This window comes from Squalius cephalus (genome assembly GCF_949319135.1).
Source record: "Squalius cephalus genome assembly, chromosome: 4".
In the NCBI taxonomy this organism is placed as follows: Eukaryota; Metazoa; Chordata; class Actinopteri; order Cypriniformes; family Leuciscidae; genus Squalius; species Squalius cephalus.
The window spans coordinates 47,547,237-47,574,222 of record NC_137125.1 but is presented as its reverse complement, the minus strand read 5'-3'; the positions used below and the strand labels follow the sequence as shown (position 1 = coordinate 47,574,222).

General features: G+C 38.5%; 1 protein-coding gene and 1 long non-coding RNA gene across 3 annotated transcripts; one reads left to right on the top strand and one right to left on the bottom strand.

Moving 5' to 3' along the window:
- Positions 1 to 202: 202 nt before the first annotated feature.
- LOC307156641 lies at positions 203 to 11,845 on the top strand. The gene is made up of 6 exons (XR_013820755.1): positions 203 to 427; positions 1,369 to 1,466; positions 9,817 to 9,914; positions 10,921 to 11,015; positions 11,639 to 11,708; positions 11,777 to 11,845. It is a non-coding gene; the product is annotated as an uncharacterized lncRNA (long non-coding RNA).
- ppfibp1a (PPFIA binding protein 1a) lies at positions 11,020 to 26,567 on the bottom strand. 2 transcript variants are annotated; one of them, XM_079868117.1, is made up of 25 exons: positions 26,375 to 26,567; positions 21,790 to 21,871; positions 20,594 to 20,799; positions 19,530 to 19,619; positions 19,238 to 19,351; positions 18,982 to 19,092; positions 18,297 to 18,389; positions 17,762 to 17,879; positions 16,908 to 16,969; positions 16,600 to 16,684; positions 15,873 to 15,949; positions 15,506 to 15,582; positions 15,177 to 15,228; positions 14,458 to 14,614; positions 14,191 to 14,320; positions 13,966 to 14,097; positions 13,726 to 13,876; positions 13,512 to 13,620; positions 13,281 to 13,369; positions 12,760 to 12,879; positions 12,538 to 12,663; positions 12,262 to 12,450; positions 11,989 to 12,147; positions 11,775 to 11,840; positions 11,020 to 11,687 (listed from the first exon to the last, which is right to left on the bottom strand). In XM_079868117.1, the coding sequence occupies exons 2-25, from the start codon at positions 21,851 to 21,853 to the stop codon at positions 11,610 to 11,612; spliced, it is 2,655 nt and encodes an 884-aa protein (XP_079724243.1). In that variant the 5' UTR covers positions 21,854 to 21,871; positions 26,375 to 26,567; the 3' UTR covers positions 11,020 to 11,609. The 2 variants fall into 2 exon arrangements, with proteins under 2 accessions (XP_079724243.1, XP_079724242.1); XM_079868116.1 differs by lacking the exon at positions 26,375 to 26,567 and adding an exon at positions 22,201 to 22,248.
- Positions 26,568 to 26,986: the final 419 nt, after the last annotated feature.

Sequence of the window (26,986 nt, the reverse complement as noted above, 5' to 3'; positions counted from 1 at the left end):
GTTGGCCACGAGAGGGAGTTGACGATCACATGACATTATTTAACCTTACAAATACGGTATTTTGCCTGACTATGTAATTGTTAAATTAGGCCAGACGTTTTGGAATTGAGACAGTGATCAAACTTTAAATAAAAGTCTATTGGCACTGTAATTCTTAATGTAGAAACTGAAGTGTGGTTTTCCATCCGCTACAGTAGGTGGCGCACGCGGCTTCACGTTCAGTGTGACACACCTTCAGATGCTTGACAACAACATGACACTTGCTAAGAAAAAAATACTTGACTCTTAATACAACACGACACGTGCGGACTGTTTTAAGTGCAGATGACAGCTCAGTGACAGACTCTTAATTTTACTCAACGACACATAAACAAAACCGACACACGCTGGGATAAAGTGCAGACATCGGGTGTCACGCGACTCATCTGTAAGTGTGCATTTCTCTTGTTTGTTTGTTTGTTTGTTTAGTGTATGGGATCTTTAACTAAAAGTGTTGTTTGATAGCTAAGCATGTATGAAGGCAGTCACATTTTCTATGAAGGTTTATCACAGACTTGTTTAAATCCTTTACATTATTGTTGAACTCGCTGACAGAGCTTTAGAAGAACAAATGCATCAATCATTTTGTAGAGATGCAGGCTTTTGCTTATGAAAACCATGTGCAGGAAACCTGTCTTTTTAGGATCAGTGTTGTTTATTGTGAAGGAAAATCTCATTTTAGCTCTAGCCTAAATGGACAAATCTTTACAATTCTACTCTGGACCAACAAATATTTGGTTTTTGTTTTTTTGTTTGGTTTTGTTCAATATGCTGCAGCAAATTGACCAGAGGCTGAAACAGAGACAGTTTAAAGAAAACAGTTGATTGAACCAAAAAAGATTATTATTGATACAGTATTCCTGAAGTATAATATTCTCGGCTGTATTTGCTGAACATTGTAGAGACCCATCGGGATTTTGCATCACTTCAGGCTATGTAATATGTTTGTTTGTTGTTTTGCAAAGAATTAATTGAATTAATAACATTGTATGTTTAATGAACCACCAGTTTGGTCTATATCATTGTGTCATCTATCATCTAATGTCATGTGTCATTATTAATTTTATTTAAACAACTTTTTAAATTCTGATTTTACTCATTAATATATTTGTGTGTTTTGTAGACACTTTTATGATCAGATTTTAATTATTAATAATATTTGTATTTGTTTTAAACGTTTAAAATCTAATTTCATTATTACAATTTTATTTGTATTTTTTTTTTGCATCTAAATTATATACATTTATTTAATGTATATTATGTTTTTTATTAAAACTGTACATACACTACATGGACTAATATCTGTGTTTGTTTATGTTTCCTCTACAGAATACGGGATGTGTTTGGAGCGTCCAGTCATCAGAAGCAGAGCTCTGGGACGTGTGGACAGACATTCACTGTAATGATGGACTTCTGCTGATGGACGGGTAAGACTTCTAATGTGTGAATGTTGTTGTTTGGCACTAAACATGTAGGTTCCCATCATTTTCTTTTTGGAGGGTCACCCCTTTACAAAGCAAATGATGGGAACCTAAATAGGTGGGGAAGGGACGGTAGGGCAAAATTTTTAGTCAGCTAAATTTTTTTGATTGTATCAAGAAGCATAACCACTGCTGGACATCATGACGGGGTTCGGGGGGGGACCCGAAACATCCCCGCCCCTTCACACATACACCATTCACTCGTATCGCGGAGATCTGGCTGGGATCGAACCAGCAACCTCTGAAACCGTGAGGCAGCGCTCTTACCTGTGAGCCACAGATCTCTTACTGAGACATGTGCTGGAACTTATATTTCACTGTTCACCTGAATGAGCCTGTGATTTAAAAGCTGAACTGGGGTTTGAACCCATGTCTCTATCTCAGCCTCATCACCAGATTGTGTGTGTATCCACTGCACCACTGTGGCTTTCACACTCAACGCTGGCGTTTCGGGCACTTTGTTGGTTATAATGACATTAATTTAATGTAAACAATAGTGGGGTTTGAACCCTCACCTCTATCTCAGCTTCCCCAGCAGAGAACTTGTGTTTAACCACTGCGACTTTCACACTCAACGCTGGCGTTTCGGGCACTTTCTTGGTTATAATGACAACAATTTAATGTAAACAATAGGAGGGTTTGAACCCTCGCCTCTATCTCAGCTTCACCATCAGAGAACTTGTGTTTAACCACTGCACCACTGTGGCTTTCACACTTAAGGATGCCATTTTAGGCACTTTGTTTGATATAATGACACCGAATTAATGTAAACAATAGTGAGGTTTGAACCCTCGCCTCTATCTCAACTTTACCAATAGAGAACGTGTGTTTAACCACGGAACCACTGTGACTTTCACACTGAACGCTGGTGTTTCGGGCACTTTGTTGGTTATAATGACAACAGTTTAATGTAAACAATAGCAGGGTTTGAAACCTCGCCTCTATCTCAGCTTCACCATCAGAGAACTTGTGTTTAACCACTGCACCACTGTGGTGTTCACACTGAGAGGTGTGTTTCACTCATATTAATGTGATTAGAAACTGGACTTTCATGAACTATAGTTCATTAAATAATCCACTGAGCCAGTGTGGTTTTGGCATTGGTGTTTAGATTAGCAAAAGAATCAATAACAATTTAACATGGGATCATGATCTCTCAAGATTGAAACGCAGGATTTTGTCTCCTGAGCCACCAAGCCATGTGACTTAAGTTGTCTTTTTGGACAGTTTTATTGAGATCTTAGTTTAAATAATGAAAAACACTAACTTGTATGGGGTTTGAACCCAGACTTTCATGAAAGGTAGACAAGCATCAACCACTGAGCCACATAACTTGTAATGTTTAGTTTCACTGGAGCATCAATAACAATTAAACACAAGCAATAGTGGGATTAGAATCAAGGCTTTAATGAATGAACGATTATCCACTAAGTTTGTAATAGTGTGATAATGTTTTGTTTCTCTTAGACATTCAGTTTAATTTAAATTCATGTTTAAACACTTTAACATTTCTGTCTTTCTCATGGAAACAGATTTGCTTTGTTAAAACTACCTTCTGTGATTTCAAGAACTAAAAATGTTCTAAACTAGGTGCTGATATCAAATGAGTTTTGTCAAAAATTCATTAGTGGAAATGGTCTCAAAATAAACTGCTGTGGTAAAAAGTGGAGGAAAATGTTCAATGTATCAACAAACCACAAAGTCAGAGATCAGTCATGCAATTAAAGGGACACTATGCAAGTCTGAGTGTTTTTTCTCTACGAGCTCCCCCTAGTGTCTGGTAGTATAATGCTTTCAAACACTCTGTCGTAAAAACGAACTGTTGTCCCTCCCCCCTCGCCACGAGCAACCCAGCTGATCAGCTGTCAACCTAGCTGAGCAGAGGAACCGGCTATTTCAAAACCAGTTATGTCTACCGAGGCAAGTAAAGCAATACTTTCTTTCCAACTGATGGCGATTTTTTTATTTATTGTGTTGTCATGCATACTAGTATTTTTACCGGGAACGAACGATATGAACGAGGCGAACTACTGCTTTCGTGTTTGTTTGTTTGTTTGTTTTTGGGAGAATGGGCATGAGCATAAAAAAATATATATATCGGAGGCTAATATTTGTCTAAAGTTATATTAGCAAGGTCTATAAGTTCATCTGGTAGAATGATGGTTTACCTTTGCTTGTCTAAGAAAACATCAGAACGTTTTTTCTAGCTCGATCATAATATGTGCAACATTTTGCGCGTCTGATATTGCCTACTAGTGACATAAAATAAAAGTGTAAGTTACACAAATAAAACCGACAGAGGAACGGCCAAACAACTACAGAAATCAAACGTGTTTGCTATGACAATGCTAACATCAAAGTTATAGTATCTAGCGTACTAGTAAGCCCCTAACAGACAGCGATCATAATAAAAACCTTTACAGACAATAGCAAACATCCTGAGGTCGCAATTACTTGAAATTTAAATATTAAACACAGTTTATTCCAAAGATACTTAACTTACAAGTGCAACAGCAGGATCAGCATCCGTTTTGCAGGCTTCTGTTTCTCTCAGTTCTCACCATTCTGAAAAAGCCGGTCCGATATATTTACTCGAGTCTGACTTCTTGCTCGGTCAGTCTCCCGTTTCTTCTTTCGTTGGTCCTCCGACAAAGATTTCCTAGCTTTCTGCTTCTTTTTTACAGGCTCAGCCTCAGCCATAACTAAATCTATCGTTGCCCTTTGCTTATAGCTAGCCCGCCGGTGCTTGAATAGGGGCGTGTACGTGTGCAGTGCCGTCAAGCAATTCGTTACATCGCGAGACCTGATATCACGCGATACTTCCTGACACCGACCCGCGTCCCAAAGTTGCAAGTGAGTTTTTTCCGCTCTCGGGCACCAGGGGGGTGCGAAACCACCACCATTCAACCCGAAATAAGTAATATAACCATTCCACTGACTCCGAAGCTGTTCAGTTAAGGTTAAAAAGTTACCTAGAGCACCTTTAAACGCATGAAACTGAGATATTGAAACAAATCTACAATCATAATTGTCACTGAGAACTTTATTAATTCTTCAAACTCAAACTGATAAACACACAACATGTAAATAAATAACCTTATTTGCTTATTCAAACAGTTTTTATTTCATTTAGAAAGAGTCCATCAAGCCTGCCTGGAAGTCTCGAGTAACCCTGAAGACCTTGATTAGCTGCTTCAGGTGTTTTTGATCAGGTTGGAGCTAAACTCAGGAAAGCGGCTCATCAGGAGCAGGATTAGACACAATTTGAGTCTCTTTGCACCTACTGCTATTTTAAAATGTAAATGCAGAAACACTTATTGTCCACAAGGGGGAGCAGCTGACACACTGATCAGATCTCACTCCTGTGCCTGTTATATAATCAGGGGGGGGGGAAATCACAAGTTTTAGTTGTTATAGCAGTGATTAGTTTGTAGATTACATATAATGTATGTCAACTGTCATTTTGATACAGGCTTTAATCAAGTATATTTATTTAATCAAATAACCAATAAATGCATGAAGAGTGATCAATCCCTCCGACCAGGACAGCCACGGTATAACGTTTAAAAAAAACTCACATTTGTCTTTCTATAGATCAGTTAGGCTGACTTAAACGTACACTATGTAGGGGTCGCTAACCTCTTACAATAACAAAGGCGTAGTTTGATGACGCAACATTTGCTAAGAATTATGGATCTTGTCGTCAACGTCAAGCCGACCGATCTAATGATGTTTATGGATGACTGAATACATCAATGTTTTTATCATGACTGTGATATGAAGCAGGTCGGGATTGCTAGAGACAGCTATCAGCTCCACACGCGACGCGAGTCCCGCGGATATAAAAGGAATATGGACATTTCATTCTACCGAACTACACGCAAGAGCAGAATTACAACTCACAGGTCAGTTTATTAGACAAATTAAACTTGTGAGGTAACGCAGCGCTGTTTCACCTGGTCTAACATTACACTAGCACACTAAACTGCATTTAAATGTGTTGAAATGTATGTTATTCTGTGTTAGTTTGTCTGTATGAGACTAGCAGTAAGCTAGATCAACATTAGAATAACATACAGATCATAATCTAACATTTTATCATTGTTGAACTATATAACATTGATTAGTTTTATGTAAATGTGCTCACCTGTTTAATAAAGTACATGTAGGAGCGGTCGAAGTCTCGGACGTGGAGCTCTCGGCATCTCGAAAACACCGCGCTGATATTGATTCTCGTTTTAGTTCTCCTTTTTTATCCAAAGTCTGCTTGCCGTGGTCCATAATGTTTGAACGAAACAACAACAGCGTGCAGATAGACATTACGAACTACACAGTTGTCCACGTCTGTCGCCTTGGTTACTATCAGAGGGCTCTGGTTGCTATGGCAGTACGAGCGGAAACCAGGGATAATGCGGATATGACGCCATTGACGGCGACAAAACGGAAATAAAGAAACGTGACGTGTCTTCGAATTAAATTACAAATTTCTCCTGGTTTGAAAGTTGTTGGAAACAGTCGGGATAATGTAAGTACACAACTAAAAAAGATACAGTGATTTTTGCTATTTTTAAAGCAAAAAGTTACATATTGTACCTTTAACCCCCTAACATCCAAGTGGTGAATATATTCCCCTGCTCACTGTCGCCCTCCTCCATCCATAATAAGCCAGAGCTTCAGATAGAGACATAGGCCCTGTCCCAAATGGCACACTCCGGACTTGTGGACTTCCTCAGAGTCCACACTTTGGTGACGTCATGTAGTGCAGACCTATAGGGCCCTTGGCGCGAGTCCACGAGGGCGCATTGAGAGGTATTTTTGGGACAGACTCGATCAGCACGCCGGAAATAACGGGCTGTTTTTTTTTTTTTTTTTTTTTTTTGCATTACAATGGAAATAATACAAAACAATGAACATGAACATGTGGGGATACAGAGAAAATGAAAGTAAATAATAACAGTAAATAAAATATTTTTACAATTTATATAAAACTTGTTCTATAATACAGGATATTTTCGAAGCTCTTTTATTGGAGGGGATTTTTTGAAGTGAAGAATAACTGTAAATCATAAGCAAAAAATTTGCAACTAGGTTTGAATTTAAGGTATCTTGCTTTGTGAATATGATATTTACCCATCGTACAGAAAAAGTTTAATATATCATCTAGCTTTTTATTTTCAGAGACATCAGAGTGAAAAATAACCTTACTGACAGAAATATTACAGGCCTGGTTGTTGTTGGACAGGAGAAATCACATTTTTTGCGCTCCAACGTCTTATCTCCATGTCAACTACACAGCCTAATTTTACAGTTCTATATTTTGATATTGTGCATATCACCTGGGCATTAGACAATAGATACATCATGCTTATTTAAATGATGTATACAGTTGTAGCCTACATAATGTTCCATTTGAACTAAGATTGCAATTTTAAAACATAATGAAAATGTGCATGAGTTTCAGATGAATTTACAGGTTTCAATATTCATACTATGTTTACATATGACTCAGTAAAGCCCTGACATTCGGTTCTATTTATTTAATGAATCATAATGCGATCGTATTATTAAACGCGCTATTATTATGTTTGAGACATCAACCACTGGTCGATGACCATAATGTTTGTATAAACTGTAGGTAACCACTGGTAAAATGTACATTTAGGTCATAAAAACCGTAATATTTTCTTCTCAGCCATGTCAACAATTATCCGCGAGTGAAATCTCCTCCCATCTGTTGTCTGATTGGCCTTTCGCAAGGATTCCTGGGTAGTTAAAGTGCGTGAAGCCTGCTTCTATGCGGGCTTCGCGGAAGACCGCTTCAAGGGTACAAAGGGGGCGCTGCTGAGCACACTTCAGAGCGGTAAAATGCTGAATGGGACAGCCTACGGACTCGTAGACTCAGCGAGCACGCGCAAATCAAGTCCACGAGACCGAAAGTCCGCATGAAGTGCGCCATTTGGGACAGGGCCATAGAGAACCGCTCAGTATCAGATTTTCCTCAAGGAGGAGCCGGTGAATCCATCTGATCTCCTGCTGTGTTAAAAGATTTAACAGGAGGAGACACATTTAAAAAAAACATTAGCATCATGTTATCATAATATGTGTCATTTTATGTCATTTAACAGTCATTTTGATGCACATTCATTTACATAAACAAAAACAAATTCACATCTACTTTGCCCAACTAAAAGAGAAGATCTTTAGTCCTGTGTTTTCTCTGTGTTTACCTTTGAGTATGTGCTTGAGTTCAACACAACAGTTTTACCCTATCAGTTGAGAGCTGATCTGGTTCATCTGCTGAAACTCATAGACCCGTGTTTCTCTGCTGGTCGAAGCCCTGACAAACCGATACATTTGTTGTAAAATACATTAAATTAAATCTGACTCTCACCTTCGACTGGCCGCTGTGTTCGTCGACTCGTTTCATTTATTAATGTTGATACACTTGTTGACCACAAGAGGGAGCCTTTGGTAATTTGCCTTATACACATTTAACACAATAGAGAGCCTAAGTCCCTCCCCTTCCGGTCGACCACCATGGGACCTTATTTCGGAAAAATATTGTATGGTAGTCAATGGCGAGAGACAACAAATATTTTGATCTCGTTTGAATTGTGCCCTGATTTACACATATGATGTTTGTCAATTTAAAAGATACATTTTAAAGTCAAGAAAGTCGCAGCTTGATGTAAAACTGTTGAGGTATAAGACTGTGAAAATACGTAATTACAAAGACTACAAACCCAGAAGGCGCACACGCGACGTCATTCCTTTTCTCTCAATGAATGAAGCTAACTTTACTGAAGCTAACGTCTGTCATGTTTTCTATAGTCTTACATTATAATCGTAACGTAACGCCGTCATGCCTGAGTGTTTTGAGCCAGAATACACACATACGAGCAACGGATCTTGTGACGTACATAGTGCGAGACGAGAGATGTAGTTCATTGAGCGATTTTCACATAAAACTAAACGTTACTCTTCTGTTTTATGACAAACTGCGACTTTCTTGACCTTCATAATTACCTTTTAAATTGACAAACATCATATGTGTAGTTCAGGGCACAGTTCAGACGGAATAAAAAGATAAGTTATCTCTCGCCATTGACTTCCATACATATTTTTTCCGAAATAAGGTCCCATGAGCCGGAAGCGGAGGGGCGGGACTTAGGCTCTCTATATGGGTGAATGAGGACTTTTGCTTGAGTATTAATATGTTAAAGTATGCATGACTTTTTTTTTTTATATATATAGCCATTGACCAAATTCGAAACAACTCTTAAACTGCTGGCATTATAATTCTAACACGATTTGTGTGGCAGAAACTGAAGCGCAGTTTTCCCCCGCTCCACTAGGCGGCGTAAGCGGCTTCACGTTCAGTATGACACCTGCGGATGTAGTTTGACGACATGACGTTGTTTTGTTGCAACACGTGGAGTATTAGACCGTTTAAAATACATATCCTGAGGATGACAGCTCTGTTATAGTATTTTAATGCTACTAAACAGTGCATATTCCAGCCCGTCAACAAATAAAACCGACACACGCTGCGATAAAGCTGCAGGAATCGAGTGACACGCGACTCACCTGTAAGTAACTACCTATTTTTTACAGTCTATGGTAACTACACACAGTGCACTGCATGTCTCTTGCGTTATCCTTATTAAGTCCTTGTTCTTTGCACTTGCACTTGCACTTGTTATTTAGTTTTAGTTAAGCAATTAAGCATACTTAATTCTGTCTTGTGAGATGTTATTGCAGGCCTCTGTGCGTTTATTCATGCTATGACAAATTCAATGTGTTGTTGTTTATGCGTTTCCACGCGAACACTGGTTTCGGATTTGACACTGGTTTCAGGAAAGCCAGATTTCCAGATAACCCCGATGCTGTTTTTACCTAAAATCGTGTTTTAAAAGGCTGCTCTATGAAATTAATGAATGAAGGCAGTCGCATCTTCTATGAAGTTTATCACAGACTTTGTTTACATGCTGCTCTCTTGCTGAACTCACTGACAGCTTTAGAAGAAGAAATTAATTGTTGCTTTACCTTTATAAGTGTTCAAATAATCACCCGCTGATGTTCATGATATAAATTAGATCTTTGATGTTCCTGCTGTTTGTTGCTGTGTGCAAGATATTTAAATATGTCTATTAGGCAGTGATAACATACATGTCATCTTATATTTATCAACTATAATTTAGACTAACATTTAAATTCTGTTTTCTTAAAAATTCTTAAAATTCAAAACTTAGATATACTATGTGAAGTAATAACTGTGTTTATGTTTCCTCTACAGAATACGGGATGTGTTTGGAGCGTCCAGTCATCAGAAGCAGAGCTCTGGGACGTGTGGACAGACATTCACTGTAATGATGGACTTCTGCTGATGGACGGGTAAGACTTCTAATGTGTGAATGTTGTTGTTTGGCACTAAACATGTAGGTTCCCATCATTTTCTTTTTGGAGGGTCACCCCTTTCAAAAGCAAATTATGAGAACCTAAAAAGGTGGGGAAGGGACGGCGGGCCAAAATTTTTAGTCAGCTAAAAAATTTTTAAAAATTGTATCAAGAAGCATAACCGCTGCTGGACATCGTGACGGGGTTCGGGGGGGGACCCGAAACATCCCCGCCCCTTCACACATACACCATTCACTCGTATCGCGGAGATCTGGCTGGGATTGAACCAGCAACCTCTGAAGCCGTGAGGCAGCGCTCTTACCTGTGAGCCACAGATCTCTTGCTGAGACATGTGCTGGAACTTATATTTCACTGTTCACCTGGATGAGCCTGTGATTTAAAAGCTGAACTGGGGTTTGAACCCATGTCTCTATCTCAGCCTCATAACCAGAGAACGTGTGTTTACCCACTGCACCACTGTGGCTTTCACACTCAAGGCTTGCGTTTCGGGCACTTTGTTGGTTATAATGACAACAATTTAATGTAAACAATAGTGGGGTTTGAACTCAGGTCTGTGATTGCAACGCTTTATCCACTGAGTCTGTGTTGCAGGATGTTTTGGATGGTTTTTTAATGATAGCTTTGTGATGCTATGATAAACTTAAGCAGTTGTGACCCATATGCACCCATATGACCCAAAACTTTAATTTATAAAAGGCAAATAATTCTACTCTAACCCACAGTGTTAGTGAGGTATTTGAAGGATCACTTAGATTTACTTCCTGTTGGCTATCAGCCTAACAATGTACAGGTTAAATAACATGAATCTAATAATTAAATCTACATGTACATGGAATAACTTTCTATTCTGCATATAATTAATCGAAAAACATTCTTGACCCACTGAGCCAAAGATGGCAATGTTATTTTATGCATGTTTCGGTAAAGGAGGCTACAGCATCTGGTCCCTATATTCTCTCTGTGACCTTTTTTTTTTTTTCAGGTCTGCATTGCCGTGGACCTCCCTCCAGTGGGAAAGTGGTTTGAAGAATGGATTGATGGATGTCTCTCTTACATCCTGGCTTAACACTTAGACAGGTATAGCAGTTTCATATATATTTATTTAAGATTCTCACAGATCGTTTTTGGCACACAAGCAGTGTAAATGGCAGAGATCCATAGATAATATTCTTCCATTTGAGTGAACTTAAGACAAACTAACTTGCATCATCTAAAGAACAGAGATTGGATTTGGAAAAAAATAATAATTTTAATTGAATTTCTTTGACGCACACACACATGCATAAAACAGTACATAGTACATGGTATTCACTGATATGGTTATAGCATAACAATATCAAGAGTTTGCTGGCAAAATAAACAACTTCTCCCTCCCAATAAAATGATGTAACCACATAGAAAAATGGTGAAAACATGCAGCAAATGGTCACATAATAATAGCCTAGAGTATAAAAGACAACATTTTTTTGAGAACAGCTGATTTTCTATGTAGTCTTTGGTATTAGCTTGGTGAAACACTTATAAATACTGTTTGAGTTACGGTATATTTATGGTGTAACTCTTGACTTTCACTGTGAGTGGAGCTTATTGCTTTCATTGTAAAATCAGTGTCTTGCTGGAGGGTTTCAGCTTGTCGGGAAATTTCACAGCTACAGACTTGAGTGATGATTGTTAGTCTTCATCATAGGTGCTTGTTTCAGGTGAACGGGAGGATGCTTCCCTGAAGGATTCATCCTCTTTTAGCATACTCTGGAGAACACAGGAACACAGGTAAGGGCAACAGAGAACACAGCAGTAATCGTACAGTAAGCTGGAGTATTAATGTGATTGTCTTACAGTCAGGTTGTTGATTCCCTCTGAGAAGGCACCAATCTGACGCACTGTGCCCTCAGAGTCCTCCATCTGCACAGAGATACACAACATCATTTAAACAACAGCAACAACATACAGCTATGACCAGAATAGTTATTAAAGGCTGCCAATTTAAACAGATTTGCACTGATTAGCAGTTTTATCTGCATTGCATCCTGGTCAATGGAATTGCCTATACCTGCTCCTGCTGATCCAAGCTGCCCTTGTATATGCAGAGGCCTTTATGAAAACTGCTGCTCTGAGGCATCTGCACATCCATGGGGCAAACATATTCTTCTGTCTCCTCATGTCGCTTCCTCCTCAATGTCCCGAAACCTCCAAATGACAGACGTCTTGGCTAAAAGAGGATGGGAAAGGACAGGTAAAACTTCACAAGGTATCAAACGGGTATTTAGTGTTGTATTCCATATATAAGGGAAGTTCAGAGGCAACCTCGCTTACGGTTACTTGCCTTAACTTTGGCTGTGGCCGTGAGGACAGCGTAATCTGGGTTTTCGAGATACTCCTGTTTCAGGTTTTGTGCCTCTGAGCCGATCAGGAGATGGAAGTGAGTCGCAAGGTGACGTCTCAACAGTGTTTTGTTTGGTGGGATGTTAAGAAGCAGAGCCAATGTCTCAACATTGAAACGAGGCTCTAAAACCTGAGAAATGTAAGTAAAAAAAAAAAAAGAGGTATAAAGGAACTTGAATAGAAACTCCCTGCTTGTTTTCTTCCCCACTGTATGTACCATGAGGCCTCCGTGGACTCCGCTTCCTCTCAGGTTGGGTGCGTACTCTGCCAGATCCACTGAACGAAGCCACTCCATCACTCTGTGATTGGTCCATTGACAGATTTCCGCCGGTGTGGCATTATTCTAATCAAAAAGGAAATAAATGGAGCAAAAGTCAAAGTCATATTGTAAGCGAATGGAGCCAAGTGTGCATGGTAGCATGATGTCAGGGTGTGCTACCTCTGTCGGTCTGCGCCGGAGACAGTCGGGGTCGTAGCAGTTGATACGTAGCACCTGGATGGCCCTCTTAATACTGAGATGGTGAAGCACACTGCCTACTTTCAGACCCAGCAGGTCATCCTAACCCAAGAAATGTTGAGAACCTTAGAATTGCTGGTTCCACAAAAATGTTAAGCAGTAAAAACTGTTTTCAACATTAGTAATAATAAGAAAAAGAAAAACTTTTTTATTGAGGCACCAAATCAGCATATTAAAATTATTTCTGATCATGTGACACTTAAGACTAGCTAAAAATTCAGCTTTGCCATCACAGGAATAAAATTAAAATATATAAACTAAAAGTAACGTATAAAATATATTTAAATATAAAACAGTTAAATTGTAATAATATTCTTGTATTTATCATCAAATAAATGTCGTCTTGGTAACACTAAACAAGAGATTTCTTACAAAAACATTAAAATATTTCTTTTAAAAAATGATTCCAAACATACACACGCACATATATATCTGACACCTACCACAGTCATATAGTGAAGCATGCGCCCGTCCACTCTGCCCTCGTCAAACTGAGATTTATACTGAGGCAAGCCGATGTCATCCAGCCATCCTTTTACAATAATAATGTTAGTACTTGCACTGTAATAAAATGTTATTGGTGCATCCCTAAATAGCATTTGTAATGAACTGCATTCAAAGACATAAGGTTTCATCTTTTTAGTTAAAGCAAATGACTGATTGTTGTAACTTACGCGTAACCCAGTTGTAGTCCAGTTTACCCATGGCATCTTCCTCTGAGCCCAGCGAATGAAGAGCCAGTTGCAGTTTCTTCCTGTGCAGAGGATTTCTGATGGCCAGTTCCTGAAGCACAGAGACAAATATCATACAGCACACAGAATAAACTGAAGTTACATAAGGAAATATTGAGTATATGCAAATTTAAAAATGTAGGGCTGTTCAGGAGACCTTTTCCAAATCATGCTGAGACGCCTTGAGTAAGGTCTGTCCAGAGCTGATCCACTGCTGAGCATGATTTATGTACAAGCCCAGTCCCTGTTCCTGCAGCCACTCGCACACCTGCTCTTTACTCCAGCGTGAAAATGGGCTGTCCAGCTCACTGAGAGAGACGTCAACAATACATGTTATCCTGCCTCGCGAACAAAAGAAAAAACTTCAATGATAACTTCCTTAACAAACTGTATGTACTTGTTATTGCTTCGCTGCAGATCACGTGACCACCCCAGCCTGGGTCCCGCTGTAGCTCGGACTCCACCTCTCCTAAACTCTGACTCTGGAGACTCATCCAGGTCAGAGGACGTGGACTGGCTTCTCTTCATCCTGATGCAGGGATTAAGCATGTGCATTAAGAGTTAATATCTTCATAACCAGTGCAGCTTAATTAGCATATTAACAAAGACATTAAAAAAAGACCTTCCAAGAAACTTCATGAGCCCCTTTGATTTCTTCTTCCCTTCAGGAGAGAGTGTCTCTAATGCTTTCGGCTTATGAGTTTGTGCTCCTGCCAAATCCAAGTGCTCAGTCCTCTTGCGCTCTCCTTCAACTGCCAATAATTCATGAATAGGGTTAATATTACAAAAACAGTGCCAAGAAATGTGCACAAGTTTACTGTAATGTGAAAAAAATTGCGATATTATTTCAATTATTCAAGGAAAACTTTATATAACGCTTTATACTCACCCAGATTGGGGGTGCTGGTTGTCTTGTTTCCTCTGCTCTTGAAAAAGCCACGTCCAAAAGAGGAACGTGTTTTTTTAGAGCCAAAACTCTCACTCCCCCCTGAGCTGGGCTGAGTCGGGGAGACAGATGGAGAGCCTCCATTTTTACTGGCCTCATCCTAAAATATTACAAGCATAAGTTTAAAGGTCTTGGTTAAGATGTACGTTTTGACAATTGATTTTATAAACCTCCAAAGTGATTATTGTACATAAAAACAAATTAGATGCTTCGTAATCAGCATCATTCATAAAATGTGTCCAACGCAGTCAAGTGGCATATTTATTGTAAACATCTGTTTTTGTCAGACTCATGTTGAACTAATTTCACAATGACCTACAGTAGTCAACATTTGAAGTGGATAAAAGAAGCTAATCAAAGTTGTCCTAAGACAAGAACGGGTATTGTTAAAAATTCATGTATCATTTTGTTGAAAGGTTTTGATCCACTTCAAATGTTGACGACTGTAGTTAAGTACACTTGTTTGTGTCATGTATGGCGAGATGTTGTATGGGGAGCCTCCCATTGTGCTCACCATGAGGACAGTGATGCTTTTGTGTGCAAAAAAAAGATTTTAAACAACAGGGGGCGCCAGAAAGCTGAATATGCAGTCTACAACATTTTTACAGAACCTTGTAATAATATATACATTTTATAATTTCTAAAATAGATTAAGTTAGTACCTCATTATTGCTTGTCAAACGAGAACTTTCAGGCTGCTGTTCTGCAGAGACACTGAAAAAGAAAAATGGAAAAAATAAATCTGTCACAAACATTGATTATACAGTAATACATAAATAAGAATAGGGTACCAATTACTCTTTGAATAAAGGCACTAATTCTCCCAGAAGATCATACTGTAATAGGATGAATTTTTTAATTGGCTAATTTTAAAATCTTTTAATTTACCTTAGATGTATTTTTTATTATTATTTATGTCTCAATCAGCATATTAATACTTTTTAGTATAAACACACTTTGAATAAAAGATGTGTACAGTAAGTAAACAGACCTGTCTGTGGGTCCGAGTGTGGTCACTCCGATGAGTTGGACTTCTGGGAGCAGCTCTGAACATGGAATGAGCTGAGGCTGTGAGAGAGACAACAACACTGATGCACAAGAGAACAGCAGCGAGGAGGATTTTCCCTGAGGACTCAAATTTCAATGAACAAGAGGAGAAGGCAGGGTTGAAATGGCCTGGAATCACAGGATGCTGCTCCCAAACAAAAACAACAGAGACGTTCCCCGTCAAAGGGTTATGGTTAAATTGTTATTCTCTGTCAGACCATCACAATGAAAGTACTGCAAGAAGGGGCTTTAAAAGGAAGTCTGAGGAACATCCTGTGATCATAAGTGTGTGTGTGTAAGACCCTTCATACTTCATCAGTTTCCTCTGTGCCTCCTGTGGAGACTGTCTCGGTGTCACACTCTCTTGTGTCCTCTTCCCTGGGTCTGTCTGGGAAAACAGCAAAGTCATGAGACGGTAAGTCAGACAAGCTATTAGACTGGGATGTCGACAAAAGCTATCTGGGAAATATTCTGAATAGCTAAATCTTTTGCCTAAACGTCATAGACACACCAAGAAAAGTAGATGCGAATGATACAAACAGCAATTTCACATCACTCTAGACCAGTGGTTTTCAACCAGAGGGCCTCAAGATTACTTCAAATTAATTGAAATAAGATGAAACAAGCATGAAAATAATCTACAATAAGCAAAAAATAAAGGTATTTCTTATTTTTGTTGGTGTTTTATATTTTATTTTCAAGCTCCAAAACATTTTACTGGATGGAAATTGGGAGGGGGGGGGGGGGTATGTTTAAATATTGCTGTGGACAATGGGGGGTTCCTTGAAGTCAACAAGGTTGAGATCCACTGTTATAGATGACCTCGAAGACTGCATATATTTTCTTTGCCAACAAGCAGTTTGTTTCATGACAACGGCTGAGTAACACTGTACAATAACACTTTAAAGATAATTTCAAAGAAAATATAAAGAGCTGATGTACTAACAACAAGTAACTTGAAAATGGTAACAGGAGATTCACCTGCATTATAGCAGAAGGAAATCATGTATAATCAAAAGAAAGCTATTGAAACCTCACCTTTCGAAACCTGCAGAGACATCACCATATCCTGAACTCTATTGTAACGGATCAGAGACTGGTGCAGCTCTTTTATCTTAAGATCCTAAAAAGATTCAGATTAAAACAACATGAAACTTAATATCTAATTACTAAATATGACTAAATTCTATATTAAATGATAGTGTATATAACATCTTCTACATACATGCATCTATACAAATATTGTTTAATTAGAACATGGTTTAATTAGAAATGAAGTAATCTGTGCTGGCAGGTGGTTGATGTGATCGTCACATCAAAATAGCAGGACATCATTTTGTTTCTACCTTCTCTTCATTCGCTGCCTTCAAAGACTCAACAGCACTCCTCATTCTCTGCACCTCCATTTCTGAACACACACACAAAAACAACATCTTATGTCATTCAACATGATAAACATTTCAGAGCACGACTGAAGCCTTTGACAACATTGTTATGCCTCTGAAAGCACTAAAATAAATACCCCAGAGACTGCACTGTTGTTCTACCCAGCCTGCTGGAAGTAAAGATGATTTGCAGTGTTGAATAAATATTGTGAGACAATACAAGCACAGTTAATAGAGCAGGAGAGTGCAGCCAAAATCAGGTCACCATCAATCAAAAAGCATGTCTAGACATGCGTTATACAAACCTTCATACTTCATACATTCCAACACAATGTTTTTTTCTTTCTTACAACATGCAGGGATTGTTTCTCCATTACGCTAAAATGGTTTTGTTTCTGTGTCATCCATTTAAAGTGTATAGTCTCAGCTGCAAATGGATTTATTAGCTGTTTTTGTCATGTGACTTTTTTGTACAACCACTATATTTGTGTGTCCATCAGCAGGTCAAAATAATGCTTAAGAATACAAAATCATGAACAGAGACAGTAAACAAATATGTCGATCATTGGATTTGATTCATACCGATCACAATTTAGCACAGAATCTATATATATTTTATATATGTATATATATAAAAATATAAATGCATCTCTGTATACAGAAGAAAGTGCATTATTGGACTCTCCACTGTATATGGAGATTAAATATTTATTATTCATCTTCACATCCAGGGTTAAATTTGATTTTGAATCCACTCTAGTTACATTGCAAATGAACGTTAACATGTTGTTGATAGCAGAATTGTCATATTGTACCTTTTTCTCTGCTTTGTGACTGTTCTGTGTTTGGGCTTTCTGGGAAGGCCTGGTCCTGAAGTCTTCTAAGTGCCTGCTCTTTCTCTTCCAACTGCATTTGTAGTGATTTCAGCTCCACCTGATCAATCAAAACCCAAATTAACATCACCCAGCACATCCAATTTAAGAACTAAAAATAAGCTCACTCTGTGCCAAACCCAAATTGACTTAGTTCTCGATTGAAAACGCAGCACAGAAAATGCATTAACTAGAAAACAATGGGTAACTATAATGTAGTGTGAACAAATGCCATTTAAAGGGTCTAAGAAAAAAATAGAGCAAGAGACATGATTTTATATGAATTTGTCCAGCTTTGAGCATAAGGATAACGTTCATTAGCTTGATACATTCCAGTGGCAACTGTTAGGTCAGGGTGAACTACACAAGGATTTCTCTTTTGTGGTTAAGTGACTCATGAACAAGTGCTAGCTGTTACACTTCAGTGCTGTTAATCTTATGTTGTGTAAATTATCACCTGACCATGAGGCACTCTTACTTTGGTAGAATTGAGGCTTCTCTCATGTTCTTGTCTCTCGTTCTCCATTGAAGTCAACTTAAAATGCATGTCTTTCACATCCTGATAAAGACCCTGAAGAGACAGAAGTCAAAGAGTCAAGAAGAGTTTTGTACACAAATGGAAAAGCTAAAAGACATGCAATGCTAAATACTTTGAGTTTTGTGTGAACGATAGACAAAATACGAAAAAACAAACGGAGAACTTCATAAAGTACACTTAAAATGAAATCTATATTTTCATCTAATGTGGAGGAAACCTATCCCATTCTTTTGGTCCACAGTGGATTTCTGGTTTCTGAAACTGAATCTCCCCCTGGGCTCATGCAAGTAAAAGAAAGCTGAATGAGACCAGTGTAGTCTGGACTCAAACGGGCAAAAAAGTTTTATAACAGGAAATAGCTCTGGCACTTAAGAGTTTCACTCTCACCCTGAAGCTGGAGGCTTAAGCAGCAATGATAGCCACTATGGAAACCACAGGGTGGTCAAACCATAATAGCCAGGTTTAATTTCATTAAATGTTCAGGTTGTCAGTACAGTTCATTCTGTTTTGCATTGAGTGCACTTTTAAGGTTCTGATTAATTACTGGAGACTGTAATTTATTAGGCCAGTGGGACTCTGTCCCTGAAATTTTACAGTGGCGAAGGTACAAATGTGTGCTCATTACCTCACTTTCTCTGCAATCCCCTTCTGCAGCGGCTAGCTTTAGTTTCAGACTCGATACCTCGGTCAGCAGTTCCAATTTTTCCGTCTCTAAAGCACTCCTACTAAGCAGCTCCTACACAATACAAGTTAGATATTAGTTTTCTGGGAAATGTATTTCTTCAATACTGATCATCGCCCCTACAAGAAATTGCTTAAATGCTGTGCACTTTTGTTATTGGACATAGGTTGTTATTGCATAAGATTATAAAACCACACACCTGCTGTAATAACTCTTCTGTAGCACTCAGTTTCATGCGGTGTTCCTCAAGGCTCGAGTCTAGGTCCCTTATTTTTTCTCCTTGAACTTCCACCTGGTCAGTCAGAACACTTACCTGAGGGATAAGAGTGTATAATTTATTGAGTTTTGTGTAATGATGTGTGACATTTAGAAACCAAAATGGCTGTATTCAGACTGACAGCCAATAGGAAAGCAGCAGTGCACAACTTCAAATCCGACAAGAAAATCCCACACAACCCATAAAGTCTCTGGACTTGGTTTTGACAACACACCTGGAGCACTAGACATTCTTTGTCGCTTTCCAAGCGAGAGAGTCGCTCCTGGTAGACCAAATCCCCTGCTGCAGATCCATGGCCATTGGTCTGGAAACATAAACGCTTAGAGTGTTAGAAATAGATTTATTCTACATAAAACATGTAGAAACGCACTCCCAAATAAGGTCTGGTGTGCATCCTTGAATTAGCAGACTCTGTTTAGAGTCTAAACAGTCAACAAAACACAGTGAAATGAACTGAAATGACCATATACAGGAAAATGCCAGTGGGACCTGGAAGAGAAATCACATGCTGCCATCTGTGAGTCATGTGGGGTTCATACGGATGATACTCTGCTATATGAGATGCATGTGAAAGGTTTTCACGTAGCAAGATTTTGAAGCCCAGGAGTGGAAATTTTGTAAAGCAAGCACGCTTCAGGTTGGAAATGGAAAAAGGGGCTGGGGAGCTACAATGTGCTTAATCCCAATGAATCATGGCTGGAATAAAGGTCGGAAAATGCAAAGGGAGAAAAACGTCAGACATACAGACGAATACAATTAAAATTTACAAAAAAAAAGAGAGTAATTGGTATTGTTCTTTTCAGAGCAAGTTTCTGCATCAAACAGGTAGAGTTCACAAAACTACTGCCAAAAATTGCAATGCTTATTCTTAAAATTAAATAAATAAAAATACTCTATTAAAGCTTTTTATTTTAGGTAAACTCATTTGGATGCAAATAGAAGACTCACAAGTAACAGATCATTGAAGCCTTCAGGCTGACAAATCAGCACTGACTTTGTACCACACAGGTTATCTCTTGTTATCTTACTCAAACTAGTTATGAAAAGAGGAGTGAGGGAGAATATTAAAAATATAATATGTGGAGTCTCCAATATCCAGGTCGGGTCACGGTTTGAGAGAGATTTGAAGAGGATTTTGATACAGTACATGATTTTTGTTTCCACTTAAACCTAAATTAAATTGAATATTAAAACATACAGGTCACCATAACTGTTAAGGACTATATTTGTAGTAGCACCTAACAGATGCATCTTTAACAAAATCTGATGGAAACCCACCAGTCGTCCTTGCAGCCACTCCATCAGACCCTCAGCTGTGGTTTCGGAAACCTGACTGCGCAGACTCTGCTTTTCCTCTGGATCCATAAGGTCCAAAGCAGTCCTCAGGTCCTCCAGGAGATGCAGCACCCGAAGGCTGCCCAGGAATGGCGAAGTTGGTGACTGACAATCAAACAGGCCGTTGGTGTAGTTCATGGCCTTAGAACCTGAGACAAGTGCAGGAATGACGATCAGTAAAGGGATTTAGGGATGAGTGAAATTTCTTGGGCAGTTGATGATAAAAATGTATCTTTACCCAGCAATGAATGACCCCCATCTTATTTTATTATGGGAAATTTGAATAATCAAACAAACAAAAAAAAACAACATCACTGGCCCTAACCGAATGTCATGATGTCGAATGTCAAACACAATGTCAAACCTGCGGTTTTAGCATAATACTAGATGAAGATTATCAGTGATTAATGACTGAAATTTATTGGTTCATCACACAGAGCTTTTGTTAGAATGTGATTTTTGGAATGTATTCAATCAATAAAGTGGAAAAACAAATGTAAAACCTGGGGGAAAACCAGCTTATTTGTTTGAAACAAAAAAAAATAGGGTGAGTAAATAACTGAAATTATTTTATTTTAAATGCAATTTTTGGGGGAATTCACCTTTAAATCTGTATGTTTTGCTGTCGCCACTTTTAGCACTTTCCCCCAGAAAATAAAAATAATACTACACAGCTTAGATGACTGTGACCGCACAACTCGGATGGCTTATCGCAAGATGATGAAAACAGAGGGACGTCCGCTGCCATAATTATAGAGTGAATGGGAAAGCATAACCTTCAAGGTTGCTCCAAGCAGAGACATTCATTTTCTCTGAAGTTCCCAGAGATGGACAGTATTGTGGTCGCATACTGAATAAGCATTAGATTTCATCAGTGCTGAAATAGTGGAAAAAGCTTGTAATGTAGCAATAATCTCACTCTTACAAATCTGCAGAAACACTCACAGTGCAAATGCATTCCCTTCGTGGGTTTATGTGCATTGTTCTTAAAATTCCTTCAAATAATTTGTTTCTGTCTATTGTAGTATAGACATGATCACACTTGATTTCTGTGTAAAGCTGCAAATAGTACACATAAGAAAGAAGAGAAAGAATAATTTTTGTGCATAGTATTTTTTTCCCCATTTATTAAGTTGTACCTGCAATGATGCCATCCATCTGCTCCAGAGCAGCTGCCAACATTTCACTGGCATCACACATCATGATCACCTTCTTTGAAACCTACAAATGAGACACTCAAAGGTAAGCAAGGACATGACTCTTCAAATGGCATAAGTGGTGCAGAAATTTGATATATATTTTTATTTTTATTTTATTTGTTTGATCAAAAGTTGATCTATAATCCGGCACGGTATATACTACATTTTATAACAATTTTAGTAATAGATAAGGGAACAAATCCATCTATCTGATGTTCTCTCTCCTCCCTGGCACTAATATGAGGAGTTTCTGTCTTACTACGCAGAATGGGGGGACTAAGTGTGTGGGATAATGGCACAATTCTCCCAGGACTTTCTGCACTGTCTGTTGGAATGCTTGGAATTCCAGACCATCAAAGTCCCACAGCCTTCATGACCAACATGCTCGTGCCATTGGCTCACAGGCCAAGAGGAGCTTCACTACTCCGCCCAAGAGGTTGGATCCCTGAATGAATCATGGAATCACCATTCCAAAAGGAATTTATATTAGCAAGGCAAATTAAAACAAATAGATGGATATGCCTCACTTATGATTAATCTAAAAATTTGTAGCAACATATGTCAAAACATGCATGTGCAGCTGCTCACATGTGCTAACAAGTACCAAACCATACTACGATTCTTAAGGTATGCAGGGCAGTGTCGTTATTGTTGTCTAAAACTATTCAGTCATTTTCATTAAATTGAAATATAGCTGGAAAAAATAAATGTAAAAAAACTAAAATTAAAAAAATAAGTTTGAAATGTTGCCTTGGCAAATAAACTGAAATAACCTGAAATATAACTAAAATAAATCTGAATAGAAATACGAATAAATCAAATTAATATTGGCAAAAGAATAGGTGAACTTCAGGCTTATATGACAAGGGATGTGAAAACAGATTACAGGGATCTTCAGAAACATTTTATTTTTCCATTTTAATAGTTGCATTGCATTCTTATGATCTTATGGAAGGAAACAGAGATGCAACTCTATGGCCAAAGATGTCCTTCTAAATGTGTATGGATGTTACAATGGTGATTTAAAGGTCAATGAACAACTTTTCAGAGAGTTTTACCATGCAAACAGCTAAAGCTTAGCATGCTAAAACAATATAAGAGAAAAAAAAGAGAAAACTTGTTAACCACTGACCCATCCCTATACAGGACAAGATGCTGTGCACTACTGTTCACAAAGACAAGCCAACACATAAGACTCCAAATTACCCTTTTAATTTTGTTACTGACTGGGCAAGAGAGCTGAAAATCTCAACAACTAAACACAGAAGTCATTGTTTGTCTGTTTACCACCAACCCCCAGAGAAAGAGAACAGATACAAGCTACATTCTCATTCTAACACGAATCTATTCAGTTATGCACTTATCTGATCAACGAGGACTGCAGAAAGGGCAAGAGCGGCCCACGTCACTCACAGTTTTTATTTAGCAGAGAAGTTGGCCAGGGCGTTGTTTATGGATATCAGATTTGATTAAATCAATGAGTCCTTTGTTTACAATGCTCGTTCAAAATACACGATATGGCGAGTAGCTTTTTTCTAACCAAAGTTGTTTTAGAGCCCACATGACAAAGTCAAGCTTCTGACCACAAAGCAACAACTAGCCTAAATCCTCACCGAAACTTCACTGGTTAATATGAAAAAGTGCTAGGTTAAGTTATGATCTACTGGATTTGAACTGACATCCAGACCCATTACCACCTGTAGAAACACTGGCCAAAGTAAAGGTCCGCCCCAACTTGAAATCCACGGCTTTTCAAGTTACTTTTGGCTAACGGAAAACATTCTTCACACCCCTGGAGGGAAAAGGAGCTGTATTTAGTCAGCTGCCTGCATCACTTCCTATGGGGAAGCCCTGGACTTCTGGCCGCTTCTCCAAATAGTGCAAGGAGAAACTCTAAAAAAATGATTATTTGCTTTAGAAGTGTAAAAAAAAATATCAGGGATGTAATTTGGCTAGTTTAGGAATACACAATAATAATTCAATAATACATGAAACTCAGATGCTTTGCACAGTATTATTTTACCTACAATAGTGTAAGGTATTACCTTCTCTGCATTCACATTCTGACCCAAGTATGACCACACATATTGTGTTTCCATCTCTGATGAGAACCAGCTCCATTCTGTTCATCTCATGGATATTTTGATTTTCCATTTTACAAAGCTTGGACGAAAAATCATATGGATAAAAGCAGGCCCCTCATGATAGTGTGGAGAGATCTTTGGCTCCACACAACCTTTTGAACAATACTTTCCAGTAGTGAACGCAGCAGATTTTAATCACGCACAAATGGAGTGAGGAATTACATTTCCATACGGAAAGAAGGGGGAAAAAACAGTCGGATTGACTTAATTGGCCGTAGCACTAAATGTTTTGTTTCAGCTTCTTAACAGATCGGGTTCACCACTCTCTATACGAGTGCCATGCACCAATCGCTCCATGACCCAGATGACCAGATCCATTGAGACCCTGACCCTCCCCCCTTCTCCCAGATGCCTGAAAAACTCCTCCAGATGTGCGCTCCCTCTCACATACCTTCACAATCAGCGCTTCCTCTAAACATAGATACCGTACAGTCCGCCCTCAGGCCAAATTACTGTCACATTAATTCACATGTTTTGCTAGTAAATCAGCAGACCGCATATTCCCTTAAAGGGTTGTTAACCAAAGCACTGTAGGAGGGACACTAGTGATTGGCTCAGTGCCCAGACAGGCCTATGCGTACAAAGGTAGAAGTCGTTTTTATTTATTTACATACTCTGACGTTGGCCAGATGTGGAGATATGGGATGGAGTGGGGGTAGTCTGAAAGAAAAACAACCCACTGCCCGTGCCGTTATCCAGGCTGAGCCTAGTCCTAAATACAACCAACCCCTCAGATGGGTCGTGCTACTGAGCTATACAAACACACTGATGTGACATGTATTTGACCCTCAGCATTAAAAAAAAGCTCCTAGTGTTGAGATCCCATTCGCTACTAATCATCGACTGGATGTGGGAGTTTAGATTTCCACATAGAAAAAATCCTATGCTTTGAGTTCCTGACTGTAAGTAAAATCTTAGCCCATCTCTTATCACTTGGTTTGATAAAGTGCTTTAAAGGTAAGGAATGTTAACAGCAACCCTCTTAAAGAGAAGTGAGCTGTCGGCTGATGAAGAGCAGAGACACCTCACTCACCGTACATCAACCATTTAGGTCTTATCCAACCCACAGTCCCGTCAGTAAAGCCCTTATTCCACGATACAGAAATGCATTCTTATTCAATACGGGAACATTTAGCATTATCATTATTATTAAAAATAGAATCGATTATGGAGTTAAAAAAACTCATCCAAATTTATAAAACGTTATGTGAATTAAAAAAAAAATCTTTTGATTTTGTTTGAATCTATAATAGGTTTAATAAAAATGTATACTACCCTTAACTTCACACACACACACACACACACACAGCGCTTCTGTGACTTGAAGTAATCATATGTGTGATCATGATAGCCAACAGAGCTTTCTTCCAATCACTCACAACATTACATATGGCTTAGATTCTGACATTTTGTAGCTGGACTGTCGTTTGTTCAAATGAATACAAGGAAACATGTGGAGGACAAGATAGGAAACATCTGACCCACACTTCAAGCCTGCATGGGAGCAATTTGGGGTCTTTTATTTGAAGAATTAAAAAAAAAGTCCCTGATGTCATAGCTGACCTTTTTTCGCTGTGAAAGGCCACAGTTCCACCCTGGAAGTCACAGTAAACACAGGATATACACAGACTCCAGGTTTAGAGTCTTTACAGTACTACCCAGAGTAAGACAGCGCTTTACTTTACTGTGTGCACAAGCAAGAGTCACACCCACAAGCAAATTCTGCTCTGCAAATCAATGTCTACATTCACAAGTTTTTTTAAAAAAAGAGTTCCTCTGGCCCCTTCACTCTCAGAAAAAAAAAATTGTTAAAAAATAAAATCATACCTTTATGGGTACAACAGCTTGTCAGTGGGGCAGTAGCCATAAAAGAACATCACTGTACCTTATTTACCCCTAAGAGGCCCATAGTAGTACCTTAAGGTAAATATTGCTACTCTAAAGGTACTAATATGCAACTTTTATGGGTAAAAGGTACAAAGACGTTATTTAAGGGTACTGCCCCAGTGACAAGCTGTTGTAGGCTTCCCATAAAGATACAATTTTTACAAAAAAAAAAATTCTTAGAGTGATAGCATTAACTCACAAAAAAAGTGGAAGATCTCTAGTGATCACTAAGGTCTTCAAATGTGAAAAGGTAAAAACAGACATTACAATTTTGAGTTTTGAACGAATGCTTTTATACAATAAGTGCATTTAAAATGTTTGCAACCCATAATTAAGTAAGATAAAAAGAAGACAAAGAGTGAGTAAACAAATTAAAGCCTAAAAACATCATTCTAACTTCTAATCTTAAAACGAGCAAATGACTCTCAGGTGCGATACTGATGAAGTGCGTTATTATTATTTAATCGCTTTTTCAAATATCATAAATGACTTACCTTCAAATGTAACGAGGGTCCTAAAGTTATTTGAAATTATAAACTTCCTTCAACAGATGTATGTGTCCGAAATCAACAGATATTCCCCAGCGTCCCTCATATTAATGTGTTCATCTGAGTTGAACCCGCGTCTCCTCTCAAAAAGCAGAAGTGGAACTTTCGGACTTGACTTTAGAGTTGTGCGCTCGAGTGCGCATGCGCAAGGACAACCAATCACACCAATAAACGACCCAACCGTTGCTAATTACCTCCAGAGCTATATGAGGCTCTGATTACCTCCAGAGAATGTTCATGTCGATGAACGGTTTTTTATTTATTTTTATTTTTAGATAAATTAAATTATTTCTGCTGAAGCAGTAAGCAGTCGTCTTATCACGTGGAATCTGTTTCCAGAGCTTCTCAGGCTTGTCCAATAAGGTTTTAGTTTTAGTACAATACCTTCAACAAGACAAAGAGCGAACTGAGATTTAAATGGAGCTTAACGGAGGGTAGAGATTGAGTTCAAATTAATTATCCTTACATTATTATCCTTATCCATTTGGTTTGTTATAAACAGATTGATATTTTTGATAGCCTAAATAAATAAAATAAACAAAAGTACCTGGACCTTTT